This window comes from Pongo pygmaeus, chromosome 17 (genome assembly GCF_028885625.2).
Source record: "Pongo pygmaeus isolate AG05252 chromosome 17, NHGRI_mPonPyg2-v2.0_pri, whole genome shotgun sequence".
NCBI classification, from domain to species: domain Eukaryota; kingdom Metazoa; phylum Chordata; class Mammalia; order Primates; family Hominidae; genus Pongo; species Pongo pygmaeus.
Window position 1 is genome coordinate 45,602,118 of NC_072390.2, and position 22,735 is coordinate 45,624,852.

At 36.1% G+C, this 22,735-nt stretch overlaps 1 protein-coding gene across 1 annotated transcript in view; it reads right to left on the bottom strand.

Moving 5' to 3' along the window:
- DSC1 (desmocollin 1) overlaps window positions 1-21,768 on the bottom strand; it is a 36,459-nt gene extending 14,691 nt beyond the window's left edge. The window contains exons 1-9 of the mRNA XM_054461361.2: window positions 21,444-21,768; window positions 18,368-18,452; window positions 16,605-16,807; window positions 15,279-15,398; window positions 14,010-14,165; window positions 6,796-6,940; window positions 3,890-4,056; window positions 1,948-2,082; window positions 149-334 (exon numbers count right to left, since the gene is read on the bottom strand). Coding sequence (XP_054317336.1) covers window positions 149-334; window positions 1,948-2,082; window positions 3,890-4,056; window positions 6,796-6,940; window positions 14,010-14,165; window positions 15,279-15,398; window positions 16,605-16,807; window positions 18,368-18,452; window positions 21,444-21,506 — 1,260 coding nt within the window. The 5' untranslated portion in view covers window positions 21,507-21,768. The remainder of the gene's footprint in view (window positions 1-148; window positions 335-1,947; window positions 2,083-3,889; window positions 4,057-6,795; window positions 6,941-14,009; window positions 14,166-15,278; window positions 15,399-16,604; window positions 16,808-18,367; window positions 18,453-21,443) is intronic.
- Window positions 21,769-22,735: the final 967 nt, after the last annotated feature.

The window sequence follows — 22,735 nt, forward strand, 5'->3', positions numbered from 1 at the left end:
TAAGAAAAAAAAAGTTTATATAAACCAATATAAATCATTTGGCCTTGCATTGCAGTAGTCTAGTCATATACATATAAGAATTATCTCTTAAAATCAGTGCATGAGTTAGGATATTTTAAAGCATAGCCTGATTATTTTATTTGTTTACCTTGACAACACACAACACTCCTTCATTTGTATTTGGATCTGTGCTAATTTTGAAGTTTCCATTTTCATTTCCTTGTAGGATTTTGTATACAGCCTTTGAGTGAGGAGTGTTTGGCAAATCCTGATCGTGTACCTTCATTCGTAAAATCTCCACATCAATTCTGTTTTCTTCTACTTCTGTAACATACTGAAAGAATTGCCGCTTATTATTATCAATTTACAACTTTGACAATGTGGCTTTATATTCTAAAACATGTATTTAAAGAAAAAATAAATAAAGTGATGTGAAAAGCTGCCCTTAATATATTGGGAAACATTTTACAAATCTAATGCGTAGCTTAGTTCTTTCCTCCTGAATTGCCTTTTCATATCTTTTCCATTCTTCAAAGGCTACCCCAAGTCTTACCTTCTGAACTTCTCTGAGATAATTTTCCTAATCATTCTAGACCTCAGATTTGTCTCTTCTCTGAACCTCTACAATATTTACAGTCTATCATCTCCCATTTTTACACAGTAAACACTTAATAAATGTCTTACATTAATATATTAAACACTCAGTACTTGTAGGTAATTATAAACACATGTTGGCTTCTTATTTCTGGAGAATTGTTTTCACACCAATCTTTCCAAATGTACTTTTGATTCACTTGCAAACCTTTAGCAGAAAAGTTTTCCCTTTTTCTGAGACATTAAACAATAGCCCTCCACAAAAATATTATTACAAAAGCGTAAGATATTAAAGACTAAAAGAAGTATTAAATTGAATCTGTTAGAGATAGAAGGTGAATTCATATAGGAGGATGATAGACACTGGAGCGTAATAGACCTAGATTTGAATCCTGGTTATTCCTTGTATATGGTTTATTAGTATGAGATCTTGACTTAACAGACTTTCTATTTCCTCATATGAAATATGGGGTAAAATATATCCTCATATATTGTAGGGATTCATGTAAGAAATTACATGAACATGTCTATCACTGTACTTGCAGGTTTTTCCTTCTTTGACTTGTGCTCTGGAATAAGTTAATGAAAAAATGAAAGGTTATTTATCAAAAGTTCAGAAAAAGAGAACCATTTCCTGAAACTGTTGTCATAAAAATATAAATACATATATATGTACACACGCACACACACCACACATATATATATTTATATATGTATATACATACATATGCATACATATTTATATATGTATATACATACATATACATACATATTTATATATGTATATACATACATATACATATATAAATATATATATAAATGTATATATTTATATATATAAATATTTATATATATATATATCTTATTGTTTACCGCCTGAGGAAAAGTTTACTCATGGTACATGAAGAGCTTGTTTGGAATTGTGAGCCAGCCTGTACTACTGTCTCCATAGGCTAGTTCCTTATTCATCTTAAGAAGTTGAAATGTAAAGGACACCAGAGAGAGAGCCTCTCCTCCTTCACCCTACATAAAGATTTAATGCCAAGGAATCTGGTAGCAGAGCTTAACACCAAAAAAATAAATAAATAAATAAAAAAGTTTAACACATGAGCTACATCTAGGGCTAAGAAGCTCTTCGGTAGCCAAGAGCATAGTTATTTCCCTAGCATCCAGAAATAACTAGTACTTCAATTATTTGTACAGAAATCATATTTTTCTCCCTATGTTATTTGTAAGTAGTAGTTATTTAAATCAAAGTGTCAAACTGTGTGATCTCACAGAGCTACCAAATTCTAGACATGTTTTTTGAAAAAGTAGATAAATCTAGATGAATGAATAGAGAGGTATACTCACAGAAGTTTCTGTGAAAGATGGTGGATTGTCATTTTCATCCTCAAGTGAAATAGTAATTGTTCCTGTATTAAATAAACCAAAAGGCTGACCACCCATGTCTCGCACTTCCATTATTAACTGGTAAGTATCACATTTCTGAAAAAAAGGAAAAAACTACATTAATGAACACTTTTATTTCCTATAACTTGCAATTCTCACAACCACTTGTTTAGGCAAGATTATTGTACAAATATTCTTTTTTATTTTTTCTTTTATATATTTATTTATTTGAGATGGAGTCTCACTGTCACCCAGGCTGGAGTGCAGTGGCATGATCTTGGCTCACTGCAACCTCTGCCTCCCAGGTTCAAGCAATTCTCCTGCCTCAGCCTCCAGAGTAGCTGGGAGTGCAGGCGCCTGCCACCACACCCAGCTAATCCTTGTATTTTTAGTAGAGACAGGGTTTTACTGTGTTGCCCAGGCTGGTCACGAACTCCTGAGCTTAGGCAATCTGCCTGCCTCGGCCTCCCAAAGTGCTGGGATTACAGGCGTGAGCCATTGTGCCTGGCCCAAATATTCTTTTTTACATATAATTTTGTTAAAAATATAAATAAAAGTACAGAACAAGATATTGGCTGATTGGTACAATGGAAAGGTGATGTGTCTAATATAACATTTTAAAATTTAAAGCTGCTTTATTTATAATTGCCAAAACTTGAAAGCAACCAAGATGTCCTTCAGTAGGTAAATGAGTAAATAAACTGATACATCCAGACAATGAAATATTATTCAGTGCTAAAAAGAAAAGAGCTATCAAGACTTAAAAAGACACGAGAGAAATTTAAAAGCATTTTACTAAATGAAAGAAGCCAATCTTAAAAGGCTACATACTATATGATTTCAACTATATGACATTCTAAAAAAGGGCAAAATATAGAGACAGTAAAAATATCAGTGGTTGCCAGGAATTAAGAGGGAAGAAGACATCAATAGGAGAAGCACTACAGAAGCACAATAATCCTCAATAGGAGGATTTTTAGGGCAGTGAAACCACTCTGAATGATACTATAATGATGGATGCATGTCTTTACACATTTGTTCAAACTCATAGAATATATAGCACCAAGAGTGAACCACAATGTGAGAACTATGGACTTTAGGTAATAATGATGTGTCAACGTAAGTGTATCAGTTGTATCAAATATAACACTGTGGGGCAGGATGTTGATAGCAGGGAAAGCTATGTGTGTTGTGGGGGATGGGGAGTATATGGGAACCGTCTGTATTTTCTTTTTTTTTTTTTTTTTTGAGATGGAGTCTCGCTCTGTCGCCCAGGCTGGAGTGCAGTGGCGCCATCTCGGCTCACTGCAAGCTCCGCCTCCCGGGTTCACGCCATTCTTCTGCCTCAGCCTCCCGAGTAGCTGGGACTACAGGCGCCTGCCACCACGCCCGGCTAATTTCTTTGGATTTTTTTAGTAGAGACGGCGTTTCATGGTGTTAGCCAGGATGGTCTCCATCTCCTGACCTCGTGATCCGCCCGCCTCAGCCTCCCAAAGTGCTGGGATTACAGGCATGAGCCACCGCGCCCGGCCCCTGTCTGTACTTTCTACTAAATTATGCTGTGAACCCAAAGCTGCTACAACAAAGTTTATGAATTTAAAAAGTTAAGCATTTTGGAGGCAGATGAAAGTATTTTTAAAAACAAAAATAAAATAAATGTAAAGCAATTTTATCATCAACAAATCAAATCAGGTTAGTGATTTCAAGTGAGGCCCTGTCTAATATATGGTACTTTCCCAACATCTCTGTAAGGACAGAGGACGTCCCCAGAGAAGCCCTAACCGCAGCCTACAGAAGCATGCTGAGAAAGGAGGCCAGACTGGCCATATTGCAATTTCTCTCTGGAGTTCATTCTCAGTTTAAATGTAGTTTAATGACTAGATAGTTAATTAATCATCATTACTTCTCTATCCAGAAAAGGTGTAGTTGTGGTGATGACACCGGTATCTGGGTGTATGGAGAAATGCTTTGGATGATCTGGGATTTGTTGTAAGATTTTATATTTCAGACGAGTATGGAGAGTGTCAGGTTCGTCGCGGTCTGTGGCGGTCACTTTTCCCACTGAAGTTCCTGTTTAGATAAATCCAAAAGTGTCAAAAATTTCTACTCATATAATTGAATTATAAACAAAATAAAATCAAAGCATTGCTGTAGCAAATTCTCCCCCAAACCACAAGTAGATTAGTTTTACTGTTAAGTTGAGGAATGTGAAACTGTTCTAAATGTCTCCAAGCCTCCCTTACTCGGGAACTTCAGTTAGGTGGCTCCTACGAATAACATGATTCGTATTCTACATATATGAGAACAGTTCCCACACTACCCTTAGAAACAGTAGTTCTGAAATTCTTTCTCTCTAAGTTCATGGGCTATTTTAAAATTTAACTTAATTTAATTTTAGATTTGGGGGTACACATGCAGGTTTGTTTCAGGGGTATATTGTGTGATACTGAGGTTTGGGCTTCTAATGATCCCATCACCCCCGTAGTGAATGTGGTACCAAATACATAGTTTTTCAGCCCCTTCCCTCCTCCTTCCCTCCAACCTTTTGGAATCCTCATTGTTTATTGTTCCCATTTTTGTGTCTATGTGTACCCAATGTTCAGCTCTCACTTATAAGTGATAACGTGGTATTTAGCTTTCTGTTTCTGTGTTAATTTGCTTAGGATAATGACCTCCAGCTGCATCTATGTTGCTGCAAAAGACACGATTTTATTCTTTTTTATGGCTGCATAGTATTCCATGGCATTTGTGTACTACATTTTCTTTATCCAATCTACCATTGAAGGGCACGTGGATTCATTTCATGTCTTTGCTATTGTGAACGGTGCGGCAATAAACATACAAGTGCAAGTGTCTTTTGGTAGAATGATTTGTTTTCCTTTGGGTATATACCTAGTAATGGCATTGCTGGCTCAAATAGTAGCTCTGTTTTTAGTTCTTTGAGTAATCTCCAAACTGCTTTCCACAGGGGCTGAACTAATTACATTCTCACCAATGGCATATAAGTGTTCATGGACCATTTTTGAATGGGACCTTCTCTGCCTACCTTGTCTCTTTTATAACCCAACTTGATAATGTGAATTGGAGGAATACCACATCTTTTCATGTAATAACAAATATTTTATCCTTTTGTACTTTAATAAATGTGATAAATTATTAATGTATACAAATAACTATTAATATATGCAAGACAAAATCATAGGGAGCAGTCTGTGTATCATTTAGACAAGCTTCATAGTCCAGACATGAGAGTATTAGACACATTGCCTTAGTATTGTGAAACAGCAATATTATTCACACATATGTACATGGAAACAGAATGCAGGAGGCCACAGGAAATAACAACTGTTCTTGCAACATTTTAAAACAAACTAGTCAGTCTTGTTATACCCCTTAGTAGTCTTGGGTCACAGTCTTGGCTGCACATAGCATCAAATCAGTTTAATTTTTTTTTTCATTTTGTTTGGAAGATATGCAAAAAAAGGCAATGTATATGTTTTATATATCAGATCGATATTTCCATGCCATTATATATTTCTGCTTCCTTGAAAATGTATTGAAACTTTATAAAGATTCAAATTATGTACTGTTTCATAAACACACCTGTGACACATATGTACAAGGTAAAAATATAAAATATCTTTATATTTAATATGAATGGCATTTGTCTGTTGCACATTCAGATCTGTTGTGTACTAATCTAACCAGTTAGTAACTTTATGTGTCAGTTAGCAACTTTATGTGTCAGTTAGCTGCCTTCTATATGTGGGTAGCAAGATGAGCACAGAAAGGTTTTCCTTTGAGAAGTATATGATCTCATAAAACTAGAACGTTTTACGTAGTATATCCTTGAAAGTCAAGCATTTCAAAATGTTCTACATAATTGTGTTTAAAATATTAATAAGGAATTCAATGGAAGCAAAAATCTAGTGTTTTCCTAAAATTGCCATCATCCTAAACACTGGTTACAAAGCTAGGCTAAAATGAAAGCTAATACCCAACAGTCATTTAATAAAGAGAATTCAGGAAAACAACACTGATATTATAAGATTTTAATATAAACTGGTACTACACATACATAGCCTACAAAGGTCAAATCCTTTGAATTTCAAATGTCTGTTAAAAAAAATATTGCTTGGCACCATAAAATAGACATTCCTGTATGTTTGGTTACATCACTTTTTTTGCAGTATTTTTCTTGCTTTGAAGGAAAAGTTGAATTTTTCCTACATTTAGGCGTCTATATATCCTTAAATGACACTCTTAAAAAAACCACTGAATGAATGAATGAATGAATGAAAAAATAACATCTTACTTTGTTGGAAGAAAAAATGATCCCTGGCCCACGTGTAAATCCCCTGTAATATTCTCTATGGATTTCTGGGTATAGTCCCTTTTATACCGAACAACGACTTTTCCTAATGGCAAAATTGAGCAACATTTCCTTCACTCCAGACTTTCTAAGCATGCATTGGTAAATCAAACACCAACTTCAGCAACAACCCCACCCTGGAGAGAATTTAGTCAAATAAATGCTGCCAGAATTATAAAATCATGATATAAAAGGGAAAATGTATACTATTTTATCATATGAATATGCTTAAATTTAAGAAAGTTTGCTCAGAGTCATTTACAACCCTTAATAGCAATGTCATTTAACATCAATTCCTAATGGGAAAAAAAGTAGATGTAATCAGAAATACCAGAAAAAGCATAAAATGCAATGATAAAACGTAAACATCTTTAATTATAATACTTATAAAATGTCAAATAGTCTTCTTGTCATGCTACAATAAAATGTGAACTTACCGGATCGGCAATTTTCAGGCACAGTAAAGATAGTCACTGTGTGTTCAAAATATGGGGCGTTATCATTATCATCTTCAATTTTGATGATCAAGGGGAGTGGATATTCTGGTGCATAGCCATCTGCGGTTGTTGCATAGCCATATAACTGAAAGAAGGGAAAATATCATCAATGTATTCTCAAATGACAAGTTATGCACAAAAGTAAGCCTAGCAGTGGGGGAAAATGTAACATTAAAAAAAAAAATCATTCCCAAAGACCCGTAACTAAGAAATGATGCAATAGAGAGATAACCCACAGATGCAGTCTCTGCCGGCCATGTGGTTTCAATCCCCTCTCAGCATTATTGCTCATTATTCTCCCACTCTTAAGCTCCATGCACTCCAGTTGTTCTCTGAATTAACTGTACGCTGTTTGACATGTTAGAATGCATGTAGATTTTCCCCAATTATGTTATTAACACGTGTTTTTAAAGTTTATAAAAATACAATTCTATTTATGTACAGATGTATATATACATACAAATAAATGGACATCACAACTATTTCAGGATAACTCAATTATATGTTTTTTACCTATATTTTCTCATTTTTCTATGGTAAGCATGTATTTCTTTGCAATAAAAATGTTAATAAAAGCATATACATATCAGAAATTCCATTTCAAAATGAATGCCTTGTCCCCAACAGCCAGTATGTGTTTAATGTCCTTTCCCTTTAAACTCCAAATTATTCCTACACCCTCCTTATGTGGTTTGTGCATAGTAAGTGTTCAGCAGATAGTTGTTGAATGGATTTTCATCACTCATGGGAAAAACTAAACCTACCCAAAGTGAATTCTGCGTTAACTCAGCTTTTTACCACAACTAGCTCTTCTAATTTTCCCTACTGTAATCATTTCTAAGTGAACTAGGATTAAAATTCCAGGCATTAAAGTCCTCCCTCTCTCTCATAAGCCTTAGTAGTCAGTTGCCAAGTTCTAGAGATTATGGCGTTTTTGTGTCTCTCAGGCATGTTCTCTTTTCTATTCCCATCATTTTCATATGACTCCAAATACATTCTACATGTTGACACACTAACTTTGTTGCAGTTGTTCTGACATTCCCTGCTCCAATCGATGTAGCATCAGAAGTCAGATTTTATTTTGCTTTACAATTTTAACCATGATACTCACTAATCAGACTCGTCGGTGATTTACCCACTAATTGCTAAAGTAACCACAAAATCCTCATTATTGCGTTAAAAGGCAACATTTTATGTTCACCATTCATGCTGACCTGGAAAGGAAAGAATTTACACTCCAAACTCTGGAATGGAATGTATTAAAATAACCGTTCATGTTCTCTCTGCCTTCCTACTCACTTTTCTCCAAGTAACTTCCAGGTGGTATTTTTCAGTAATAAAACTTATATTATGGCTTCCATCAGTCTGATCTCCATATCTTATTTATCAATAAATTCTAAATTCAGGAGCGGAATACAGTAGTATATCATTACCACTTCACCATACCACCACCACCATCATCATCACCACTTACCATCATCATCACCACCACCACCACCACTACCACCATCATCACCACCACCATCAGCAGCAGCACCAACATCATCATGACACTACCATCACCACCATCTCCACCATTATCACCATTATCATCACAATCACCACCACCACCACCACCACCATCACCACCACCACTATTATCATCACCACCACCACCACTACAATCATCACCACCACCACTATTACCATCACTATCATCATCACCACCACCACTATTACCATCACCACCACCACCACTACCATCATCATCACTACCACCATCAGCAGCAGCTCCATCATCATCACCACACTACCATCACTACCATCTCCACCATTATCACCATTATCATCACAATCACCACCACCACCACCACCATCATCACTACCACCATTATCATCACCACCACCACCACCATCATCACCACTACCACTATTACCATCACCACCACCACCACTACCACCATCATCACCACCACCACCACCATCATCACCACTACCACTATTATCATCATCACCACCACCACCATCATCACCACCACCACCACCATCATCATCACCACTTACCATCATCATCACCACCATCACCACCACTACCACCATCATCACCACCACCACCACTATCACCACCACCATCATCACCACCACCACCACCATCATCATCACCACTTACCATCATCATCACCACCACCACCACCACTACCACCATCATCACCACCACCATCAGCAGCAGCACCAACATCATCATGACACTACCATCACCACCATCTCCACCATTATCACCATTATCATCACAATCACCACCACCACCACCACCATCACCACTACCACTATTATCATCACCACCACCACCACCATCATCACCACTACCACTATTACCATCACCACCACCACCACTACCACCACCACCATCATCACCACCACCATCATCACCACCACTACCATCATCACCACCACTACCACCACCACCATCATCACCACCACCATCATCACCACCACTACCATCATCACCACCACTACCACCACCACCATCATCACCACCACCATCATCACCACCACTACCATCATCACCACCACTACCACCACCACCATCACCATCACCACCATCACCACCATCATCATCACCATCACCGCCATCACCACCATCATCACCACTACCACTATTACCATCACCACTACTACCACCACTACCACCATCATCACCACCACCATCATCAGCAGCACCATCATCATCAATGCACTATCATCACCACCTTCACCACCGTTATCATCACCATCACCACCACCACATCATCACTGCTACCACTATTACCATCACCACTACTATCACCACCACCACCACCACCACCATCATCATCACCAGCATCATCATCAGCACCATCATCACCACACTACCATCATCACCATTATCATTCTCATCACCACTACCACTACCACCACCAACACCACCACCACCGTCATCATCATCGCCACCGTCACCACCACCACTATCATCAGCACCACTACCACTGTCACATCGTCATTATCATCATCATTACCAGCACATCCAGGTGTCAACATTAGTCACCCTTCCTAACAATCCTTCCCTTTCTCTTCGTATAGATGATGTGGATTTTTATTCCTTAAAATGCTGTCATTTTGATATGTTAGCTGGATAAAACTATAAAATGGTTTTATATCTCTATTAGATTACAGTTGCTCTTAGGCTTGAAGACTGAAACTTACTGATATGTGTATCCTAGAAGTACCTGACACAGTAACACAGTGCCTTACCTTGGGTAAGTCTTCAATAAATAGCTTTATGCCTTCAATTCTACTCATCTTTCCTTTTAGGAAGACAAACTACCCCTCAAGTTATCCTTCTGTAAAAACTGTCATAAAGATTCTATTGCATCTCTTGTAATGAATTTTTCTACCTCATTAAAATGGTATTAACAAGTCTCCTTATCCAACCTACTAAGTCCACACTGCTATAATTTAGACTAATTTGTCTTAGTTTTTCTCTTCAGTGGAAATGAAGATCATCTGCTTCCCACCATATGCTCATTTGTAATTTGAAATAATATTTTTGTTATTTGACTACAAGTAAATATTATTTCACATTCCACTGATTCAGAGTTGGTGATTTTGTTTCAGGTAGTATCCTGGTTTTGTTTTATTGTGCTAATAATGAACCAAGTATCTCCAAAATAAATCAAAATTGGAATCATCATTAAAACAGAGGCTAACTCTCTAGGAGAATTGACTTATGTTTATATGATAGAGTAACTCATTATAAATATGTTATTTAGTCAACAAAGCAACAATTTCAAAAAACTCAATTGAGGTAATGGTTTTATTTCTATTTCCATCATTCTGTATTAAAAGCAATAATAATATACTTAAGTGTTGTTATAATAAAAAATAATTTAGAATATTATTAGTTGTATTTTTAGCTAGGTTATAAGTGTGTTATTTAGTGTCATGTGCATGTTATTGTGATATAGTTTCCTCTGAATTATTCTGTAGCTTGAAGAATCTCATCTCTTTTAGCCCTTTCACACTACATATTGCTGAAATTGCTGTCATCTTTGGAAAAACGCAAACAGCTGCTGACAGAAATAGGGACTTGAGTTTGGCCTTACAGTGGCAGGCATTCAGTAGATGGGGCAGAGAAAGGAGACAGCAGTAACACCAAAGCTGAGTGGGTACAGAATGTGAATTAACAGCACATATATGAAGAGAATGAATCCACTTGTGTGCCCAGAAGAGAAAATAAACATTACACCTGTAATTCCAGCACTTTGGGAGGCCGAGGTGAGTGAATCACCTGAGGCCAGGAGTTTGAGACCAGCCTGGCGAACATTGTGGAACCCTGTCTCTACTAAAAATACAAAGATTAGCTGGGCATGGTGGTGGGCGCCTGTAATCCCAGCTACTCGGGAGGTTGAGGCAGGAGAATTGCTTGAACTTGGAAGGCAGAGGTTGCAGTGAACCGAGATCGGATTACTGCACTCCAGCCTGGGAGACAGAGTGACACCCTATATCAAAAAAAGAAAACAAACAAACAAAAAAAAACAAGATAGTAAAAGATAGTAAGGTTCTGGTTGAATAGGAATAGATAAGAAAGGAGCAGATTGAAACTAACTTTTCCAAAGGTACAGATTATCCCCAACACTCAGAGAGAAAGGAAGTTTGCAGCTGCTTTCACAGTATCACTTGGAATTGTTGAAGAAAGTTCCCTTCTTATATAACTATTCTTTGAATATGTATTGAATTAGACCTATGGCTACTACTCCCAAATCTATGAAATCAAATTATTTCAAATAAAAATAATCTATTATTAATACTTAACATGAATATGGCTTATATAAAACCAAAGAATTAGGAAATTCCATGAAAATTCCCAGGTTTAAGGACAAAATTCTAGAGCATGTGTATTGTTGAATCTACCATTAGAATATCTTCAACAACTTTTACGGTTTACATAGTGGTATCACTGATACTATGGCATTTAATGATCAGAATACTACTGAGGTTGGGAACACAGCTACTAGCAGCCCATAAACAAAGAAGAAAGCGAACTCTAGGAGGTTGTGATTTATTTGAGGCTACGAGGAAAGGAACAGATACTTAGGATCTACTAATTCCCAGAAACATACATTATTCAATATTTTAAAAATTAAGTGAAACTAGATTTGATAGAAAACTATTATTAAAGTATATTACATTAAAAACATATTATCTTAATTTTAACCTCTGCATTGACAGGGAAGCCTTCTATCCTGCTTCAAGTGATTTTATAATCGCATCAGGTTTACATCTTGTTGCTATACCTCACTTAATTAATTTTACTAATTTGCAAGTGGTGTTTCTTAAGGCCAATTCAAACTTAACTGTGTTAATGGGACCTACAGAAACATGAGTAATTCTGAGGGAAAATTATTTAAAAGTTTAACTTTGAGGATAAATTTCAACCTATTTTATTCATTTACATTTTTTTAAATGTTAAAAATAGCAAAGTAACTTATTTTTAATTATAAACTATTCTCTCCTTTTCCCTCTGGCAATGATCACAGTAAGAAGCAAAGATAGAAAGCAGGTGGGCAAACAGAACCCTATCAAACAATTCCTCAGCAAAATTGAAAATGAAGTGGATATTGCAACATACAGAGCAGGCAGCTTTTTATATCTCCTCAAGAGTGACTTCTAGTGTTAGATATTTTGTCTAGTAAAGAAACTGTAAAAGCAGCAGAGAACTTACTTTCTATCAGTTATTTATTTGTTTATGAGTAGAAAGATTAAAGTGATTACAATGGTGCTTAGCTTACTTCTCCTGTAAGAACTTGCATACACTATTTTTTAAAGTAAAAGAGTGTTATATTACTAGAAGTAAGATATGTTTATTCTAGAGAATTTGGAAAGGAACATAAAATTATAAAGAAAATATGCCACTACAATCCCACCATGAATTTTGTATTTAATTATGAAACATCTAAAGTGGAAAATTTATACAGTTTCAAATTTTTCACTACCTTATAGACTGCTTTGGAGGATATCCTTAGGATAGAATCTAATCTCCTTAGGATGAATTATAAGGTCTTTACCTCTCTATTTTTTACTTACTAGCTTCATATTTCACACTCTTCCTTAGCTCCAAACTACTTCAGCCAGGGTTTTTTGTTGTTTTTGATTTCTTTTTAACAGGTAAATATTTCCATTTCTGATGCATCTTCCTGGAACACTTGTCTACCACTTCCCTTCCCCACAACTGTTAACTTCTTTCATTACTGCCTTGAGGTGGCCACCAACTACTACTCATTCTCCAGATGTCTGCTAAGATATTGCTCTCTGAACTGCCCAAGTATGAGATGTTTCATTTTTATATGCTCCTTTAGCAAAGAACTTTATTATACTCTTTTATCATTCAAGATAATAAATGCTTAATCAGTTTTATTCACCACCATTCCAAAAACCTACTATGAATATCTCATTTCATCAGATGAGACATCAGTCCACCAAAGATTATATAAAATTAACAGAAACAAAAGGATTTAATCATCAGAAGAGTTAGAATTGTCTTGTCTTTGGGTAAGATAAGATAGAATCAAATGAATTGATAAACTTGTTCTGGGTTACTAAGGAAGTAAGATGTTACTAAGGGATCTCATTGCTGAAGAATAGTGAGAGAAAGGAATGAAAAAAAAAAAAAGCTATGTAAGGGGCTAAGGCAGTGGATCCAACATTAACACATTTAGAATCACGTTGGATGACTGGATCTCATCCCAGAACAATTAAATCAGAATACCTGGGCATGGGTCCAAGCATCAGTATTTTTTTTCAAGTTCTCACATGACTTATAATGTACAGCCATGGTTGAGAATAATTGAGTCATTTTATTATAGATAACTTTAAATTCAGTAAAACTCTTTGTTATTTCTCCAGGATTACAAACCAAAAAATATCCTTTAAAATTCTATCGTTATATTTTCTTTACCTCCCCCCCCCCACTTCTCTTATTATATCCACTGTTTTTCCTCATCAATGGTAAATAGAAATTTAAAGCTTATATTGCATATTAATATCTTGAATATTAAATCAAATAATTGATTCTTATAATATGTAAACAAGCATAGTTGAAAATATTAGTAAGCCAGTAATAAAGATATAATTATGAATAAATATTTCAATAATCCTACCGCAAACTGTTCATATTTCTCACGGTCAATGCTCCTCGTACAAAAGATATCCCCAGTGTCTTTCTCTATGTAAAACAAATTGAAGGGTTCTTTGTCCACGCCTGGTCCACTTATGGAATAAAAGATGGTGTAATTCTGTGCAGCATCAGATTGGATCTGCAGTAATAATTTAGGAATAGAACAAATATGTCATGATGAATATTTTCAACCTAACCTCTTGTGATGGTTTATTTTTTTACCATTACCCCTCTTTCCTACTCTCCTATTCTTTCTTTCTTCTGCTTAGGTGCCCATTATCTGCCATGTTTTCCGAATTTTTATTTCCATTTTGCATTGTGCAAAGCCACAAATTCTGTCACTTATTTGATCTCAACTTTTTTGTCATTTGTATATCTATAAAATTTGCAGAGTAATACACTTTTCAAGTCTTATCTACTTATTCTTATCTTCATATAAATAATAGTAACAGTTTCCGTGATTTTGAATTCTTTGGAATTGAAAATTATGTGATAATATAACTAGAAGTAATGCAACTTTTCTTCCACAATTAATTCCTCAAGAATTAGAAAATTTTGGCCAGGTGCAGTGGCTCACACCTGTAATCCCAGCACTTTGGGAGGCCTAGGCAGGTGAATCACCTGAGATCAGGAGTTCGAGACCAAACTGGCCAACATGGCAAAACCTTGTCTCTACTAAAAATACAAAAATTTGCTGGGCGTGGTGGTGGGTGTCTGTAATCCCAGCAACTCGGGAGGTTGAGGCAGGAGAATCGCTTGAACCCAGGAGGCAGAGGTTGCAGTGAGCTGAGTTGATGCCACTATACTCCAAAATTTCAAAACTGTTCTATGTTTGCAATCCAGCTATGTGGCAGTGAGGCAATCTTACTTGGTAAGCAGAAATACAGGTCATTTTTATAAAAGATGAGTGTTAGTTTAAGCAAGAGTTGAACTATGCAAAACATGTAGGTGTGCCTTCTGTACATTAGTGTTAACAAGTCTAGCATAGTATTTGGGTGAATTTAGACATAGACCTAAGAGCACCAGAAATTCCAAATATAAAACTTGTTTCTAAATTTCTAAATATGATATCTGTAAGAAAGTAATAAGATATACTGGTTCACTTCTATGGGACCCTAGTTTTGGTGAATAGATGATCATTATTTGTACCATTAGTTTAAAGCTCTGATTCAATATGCTGTGCAATTCAAATGAAAAGTTTAAGAACAAAAAAAAATTTGGACACGTATAAAATCAAATAAGTGAAATGCACCTGCTGAACGTGTTGTGGAAATGGACCCAATGAGTTCTCCATCAGTGAAGCTGGAATAGGAGCCCATCGTCTCTTGCTGCGCTTGAGGGCTGTGTCTTTGATATGTCTCTTCTTAGTAGCCTACATTTGACAAGAAACAAAGAAATGTAGCATTGCTTATCATTTTTTGGAACTGTGATTTTTTTACACATATATCAACAAGCAGATGTAAGGGTTATACATTACAGTATCATGGCTAGTCAGCAAAGCATTTCTATTGATAAGACACACACACACCTCAGACTACATTATGTTCCCCCGTTCTACCTATTTCTCTATTTACTCGGTTAACCACCAGGAAATGTATAGGGCATTTGGAAAGATGTCACTTTGAGAAAGTATAACCCCCCCCAAAATAGATAATTCATTAATAAATATTTAAGGATCAACTTTATTCCACTAGGAGTGATACAACCAAAATCTGTTAAAACCCTCGCTCCACAATACAATCATTTATACATCTATATGGACACAGGTCAGCATTTGCTCAAGTATACTTGATTTTATATAATGTGGGGATTTTTACAATATGGATATAAAATAACATCTTTAAAGTCTTAAGCATGTTAAGAGGAGTTCATATAATCAAAAAGAATTTAGTTGGGAAATCCTCTCATAAATAGAATCATTTATTAAGAAATGGTTTTATAAGACAAAATTCATTGTGGTGAATTTGCTGAAAATGAGATGCGAATTCCAGCAACTTTTTCCTCCCTGCTTTCTGATCTAATCTCTACCACTCAGTGCAAGAAAATGAGCCTAGAGTCAAACATTCAAACCAATCCTGTGGATTGGCAACACCTCCACTCTCTGAAGAGAGGGGCTCCCCTATAGAATTTTCTAGTAAGATGGGAGTAAGCTTTAGACAGTCTCTTCTCCTCTTTAAAGAGAGACTCAAACCCGCAATCAGTGGGAAGAGAGCCGCACAGGGTGGAGCCCACATCTCCAGCCTGAATCACATTTCGCTGAGTTTTAGACCCGCCCCTGTCTTGTCCTTGCTCCTCAGGTTGGTTTGTTCTTATTACCAAACTTGAAATCACTATTAGAAAACTTTGATATTCTTACTTTGCTCCTGGTCTACAGAGTCATTCATCTTTATAAAAGTTTGTAAATAGCTCTGCCACTCCTTAAAAGTCTAGTCTTTATTTACACTAATTGTAAGTGGAAAAGACAAATTTGTCATTCAATAGCATGGATTTTAACGTGAAACACGTTAAAACACATGAAACACGAAGGACTCCCGTAAGCAGATTACTGTGCTAGGCTGCTTAAGCCCTTGCCTTATACCTTGTTTTCTCTTGCTGACAGTACAACTTTTATCTCTTGTTGTTCCTGTCTGTGACCATCTGAAAGGAAAATGGAAAAACTTTTCCTTTCAGAAGACAAAATGAGGTCATGTGTTGTGTAAATTGAGCCATCTTCTAGAATTCTGAAGGCAGGGTCACTGGACCGGATTAGGCTGGCCGACTTGAGACACTCCTCCAGATTCACTGCAGGGAAGAAATATCACAGCAGTTTGTCAGATGAAACAGGAGTGGAACAAGTTTTACAGGAATGACAGCTGTGAGTTAATGCATGAGAAGCAGAAAAAGGGAGATTACATTTGTAATGTGCTCAGCACCTGCTATTCTAAAATGTGGGGGCCATGAAAATTAAATAATTATATCAATGGAGTCACATTTTCCACTACCTTCATCATACATTAATTTAAGAGATAAAATATTTTCCTAGTGTCACTGATTTTATTCTCTTTCCTTTGAACTCTTAATTATTGTGTGTGTGTATAAATTTATATATGTGTATACAAACTTGATTTTTTATGTCATAAGTGGTATAACTGTATGATGTCAGTAGATTTTGAACTTTTTGCAATAGTTTGATAGTTAAAACTATCTTGCCAAAAATAAGAAAACTAGGTGGCTCACACCTGTAATCCCAGCACTTTAGGAGGCCGAGGTGGGAGGATCATGAGGTCGGGAGTTCTAGATCAGCCTGGCCAATATGGTGAAACTCCGTCTCTACTAAAACTACAAAAATTAGCCAAGCATGGTGGCATGCACCTGTAATTCCAGCTACTCAGGAGGCTTAGTCAGGAGAATTGCTTGAACCTGGGAGGTGAAGGTTGCAGTGAGCAGAGATAGTGCCACTGCACTTCAGCCTGGGCAACAGAGCAAGACTTTGTCTCTAAATAAATAAATAAGAAGAAAACTAGTCTATTCTTAAGCAGTATTTCCTAGTAATATTGCAAATAATCTTTCTGTAATACCTTTGAAGGTTTAGTAAACCCAATGGATTGTGGTTATTATCAAATTACCTCCTTTACAGACTCATATTTAACACATTTAGTATATTTACTATGTGTCTTTAGAGTGTGGACTGTTTATTAATTTCAAACCTTAAAGCACTGGGAAAAACAACATCTGGCTTGGAAAGGATACCATTTCTGTATTCAGTTTGTAATTTTTTACATGTGAACTCAAAGCCAGTGAAAAACCTTGATGAAAAAAATCTTACGTTTGGACTCAGAACAACCAACTTATACCTCAGAGATGGCTATGGTACTAAGACCCACCAAAACTTTATTTGATTTTCACAAGCTATTCTGTGAAATATGTCACATTTATTCTTGGTGGATACTTGTTCATTGTAATCAACCTCAAGTACAAATTTTATTGGGGGCATTTAGATTTTGAGACATCCATTTCATGTCTAATCAATTAAAGAATCTTGGCTTTGAAATTTTGGCAGCAGATTAGTTTATACAAATTAGAATATGCTCCTGGTTTTGGTGCCTTGCTTTGTTTGATGTAATCCAAGATAATTCAGCCTTCTGATGTTTGCTAATTTTTTTGGCAAGAGAAGTATACAACTAACTTTGGTATTTTAATTATTTCTAACCACTACCAAAAAACAAGTAGCCTGTCTTTTATTGTACATCCGATTTTAACTTCAAGCAGCTACTATGTGGCTTTTATCCCAAACTTTACAAGAGCAGCCTGAAGCTAAATGTGGCAAGTTACAACTATGAAACTGTTAATAGTGTTTCTCACCTTTGCCTACAAGTGTTTCAGCCTTAAGATGAGAAGGAACACGAAGATAAATTTTCTGACAAGCATCGCTAAGTAATATTAAAACCTCAAAAAAAAAAAAAGAAAAAATATCAGGAATTAAATTTGACCACAAATTTTCACACTGTAGCTTTTTCTTATCGATAAAAATATTGCCAATTTTGGAAACAAATTAATCATTTAATTCTTTACATTTTTAATACTCACTTTAAAAGGAACCAGCAAAGAGAATAGCTTTAGGAATAACACTGTCATTTGTTTATCAATGAAAAAAATTAAGTGAATAGTAGTTCTTAGAACCTAAATCATATTTAATATTTCACAAACCATTGACTTTATATAGAATTTATACATCTCTAAGACCATTCATAAATGCCATTCTGATTTTTAGCATGAAGAAAATACTTAACTTTGAAATGTATAATTACATATATGTCCTAATTCTCTAATCATCATTTTTACTATTTGAAGTTATAGTTGATGAAGTCTAGAAAATAGTTAAGGGTTTTTTAACCTCACAAAAAAATAATGCCCCCAAAAAATCATTGTTCTCAAATCAATTTTCAGACTGACTTGGCCAAAACTTCAAAATCTAAATGATCTCAAATCACATGACTAATCCAAAAAGAAATATATGTCAAAATATAGAGAGTATCCCTCAAATGGGTAAAGATTTTTAGTTAAATTCAAGGCCCAGCTATTGTTTTTAAAACCTAGGTAGTTCAAAGACATAGACACTATCTGAAAAAAAAAAAAAAAAAGAAACGCTATCATTTCAAAAATGTCTATAGGTTCAAAATGTATTTTACTTCTTTTTCTTGGCATTTTCTGTTTGTCCCTCTTTATGAAAATAACTGCTTTTTTATTATTTAAATATAAGATAGAGTAGAGCTAGGTTTTCCAGAAACATGTAGGTCAATTTTATGATCAGCTTTCAGCTTTTCTCTGAATTCTAGAGTTAAGGGACCCATTATTTGCGAGGAGGAAAGAGAATGGATTAACATCCATATTAAGGATGTGCACTTCTTTTCCAGCTCAACTCAAGTCTATCAGATATACTGTAGCAGTCTAATTAAATAGTTTGTAATTTTACAAATCTATGTTAGGCAGAAATCTGGAATTAAAAGACCACATTTTTATTTAGTTCTAATTTAAAAACCACTTTTTAAAACATGAGACATTCGTATTTACTTAACTTTTTAAATATGTTCATCCCTAATGCCAAGGAACATACTAAATTGGACTTAAAGAACTTTCTAAGCATAGATCATACTGTTAATAGTTGTCTAAGTATATAATGTGGAAAGAGCATTTTGTAATTAGGATATACATACACACATATGTACATATATATATGCATATACCTGTACATATACCTATACCTATATATGTATGTGTGTGTATGTGTGTGTATATACACACAGTCATATATTGCTTACATTCTAAGAAATGCAACATTAGGTGATTTCATCATTGTGCAGTCATCATAGAGTGTACTTACATACACTTAGAGGATATAGTCTACTACACACCTGGGTTATATCTACATGGTATACACCATGGTATATATATGTATACCCCATGGTATGCACCATGGCACAGCCTAGGTGTATAGTATATAGTATAGCTTATTGTTCCTAAGCTACAAACCTGTACAGCATGTTCCTCTACTGAATACTGTAGGCAATTGTAAGTATTTGTGTAACTAAACATTTTTAGATATAGAAAAAGTACATTAAAATACAATATAAAAGATAAAAAATGGTTCACCTATACAGACCAGCTCCATTATAATCTATGGGACCACTCATATGTGTAGTCCATCATTGACAGAGGCATTGTTATGCAGAGCATGACTGTATATGTGTGTGTGTGTATATATATATATAAATGTACATATATATATATAAATATATGAGACATTCTTATAGGTTATATCCACACTTCCACTCCCACCCCCATCTTCTTTCCTTCTTGTCCTAGGATTCCATGTTGATGGTCCTCCCTCTGCAGGCAGAGCCACTGAAGGTTTCCATTCATTAAATACTATACCCGTCTTCAGGTTAAATCACTGATTAAGTGGCTTAGTGACACCCTTTTAGTCAGTTTCAGAGTCAGAAATAAATGAACAAGAGATGAATTGTCCAAGAGATATTAGACAGTACAGGGATCAGAAGCAAAGGAAATGTGGGTAGGATCCTTTGGAACATTTTTACCACATTTTACCAAACTTGTACTAACTCAAGATGGTATCTGAGTTATCGTCTCCCTAAGCAGTTACAGGATGAGAAGGTAACCATCAACCCAGCATTGTATATTATTTACATGGAGAAAATGTTTGTCCCCATACCTGCCACTTCTAAAAATATATTTTGAAACTAAAATATTTTGCTAAAATGAAAAAAAAAGGAAATTCACACCTCAGAAATGATGGATGGATGTGTGAAATAACCCCCCTCTCTTCCCTCACCACCAAAGAAAAAATAGCACCTTACACGGTTACAAAGCTATTAAAAACCCAAGTGGAAGCCAAGTTAAGGATATTTTCAATGACAGTCACATTTTTGTTGTTTTTCTTAAACTATTCTTTGTTTAAACTGCTTCATGGGTAAAATTCAAAAAGTCCTGGATAATTTGCATGTTCACCCAGAATCCTTTCTCTTTTTTTGCAGTTTAGTAGAACTCAGTATGTTAAATAACATGAGTTTATGTAATCACTGGTAGCAGAAGTAAACCTCAGAAACTTCTGGGCCAAATGCCTAAGGAATGAATTCATTTCTCTACTCTTAGAAAAACACCACAGCAGGATGGAAGAGGGATTCCCCTGAAAAATTTTAACACTCTGGCAGTGGGTGCTTGAGAAGTAAGCTGAACACTTTCCATCCTGAATCCCAAGCCTCTCAATTCTTCCCTGAATCTTCCTCAGATCTGTTTTTGTTTTCCCCAATCTCTCTTCTCTGCCTCCCATCCTCACTCCTAGTCTCTTTCAAGCCCAAACTGCAGAGAGGAAGCAGGTAGTAACATGCTTGAATTCCCTAATCCTTTGGTTGTTACTCACCAGGAGAGAGAAAAGGAGCTGCTTACAGAAGATGCTCCCTGGGGCAGCGGAGGCCACAGCCATCAGAAGCGGTCCCAATGGCCAGGGACGGTGGCCAGATAACAAGGCAGCCTGGGATGCACAGAGCGGCTAAGAAGACGCTGGCACTTGCACAGGATATTCTGCTGCCACCTTGATGCAGCTGAGCTTGGTTTGGAAGACAGTCAGGAGGCAAGTGATAAACAGTAGGAGGAGCAAGGGGAGAGTTTCTTTCCCCCTATTCCCTGGCCAGTCTCCTTCCTTCCAGTTCAACTACGTCTAAATGCAAAGAGGCTTTCCTACAAGTGAGGAGGGTGGGGTACAAAACACCCCAAAACCCAGTCAGTAGCTCCTCCTCACAGCAGCTTTCAAAATTTATCTTGCCATTTAACACATAGGGAGAAGGAGAAGGGAACACCCTTCATCCTCAGCCCTCCTCCCTTTCCCCCAGGTTGATGCTGTGAAGTCCTCCCCAGTTATTAACCACTCCCACAGCCTCCCCTCCTTCTTGGCCTTATTAACCTGTCTTGCCCCCAGGTACAAACATAAATTGTGCACAAACGCCATGCAAGGAAGTGATGCCTCCTCAACTGCCACTGGCAAATCAGAGAACCTAAGCGTGTGTAATCACACTCATCAGAAGTTATCTCCCATCTAAGCATTTAGGTGTCGTCGGTCCTGTAGAACACTGTAGTTCTGCTAGAGAGCTGGCAGTTTAAAGCAGCAACTTCATAAAGGCATTGTATCTTCTTCCTGTTATTGACTATTCACTGTGTTTGGTTCTCTAGATGTCACAAAGAACTTATCAGAGTGTAAAGACTTCGTAAAAGAAAGAGAATAAAGAAATAGCTAGCATATAATCTTTCTTGTGGCTTTCCTTTTGTTATACATGATGCCATTGTTTTTACCCTTATATTTTTTCAAGGACAACTACAATCTTTGAGACCAAGTCTCTCTAAAATCACTCCATTCACCCTAATTACTTGTACATTACACATAGGATATCCTAGCTTAATGGTACAATAAGGCCATCAAGTGTAGATTTTTTTAGACCCTAATGATTCTTCTAATAAGAGCTTTAGCATCATTATTCCTGTCCCAAATTAGTGAGCTCAGTGATATCAATTGCACTCAATGGCAGTGATGGAAGTTAGGAGAGGAGGATAAATATTTTCAAATGTTAAGGTGGAGCCCAACACCCATGCTGCTGAGAAGGGAGGAATGAAAGATTTTCTTCAGCTTATTTGACAATGGGAACAATTTCTCCTTGTATG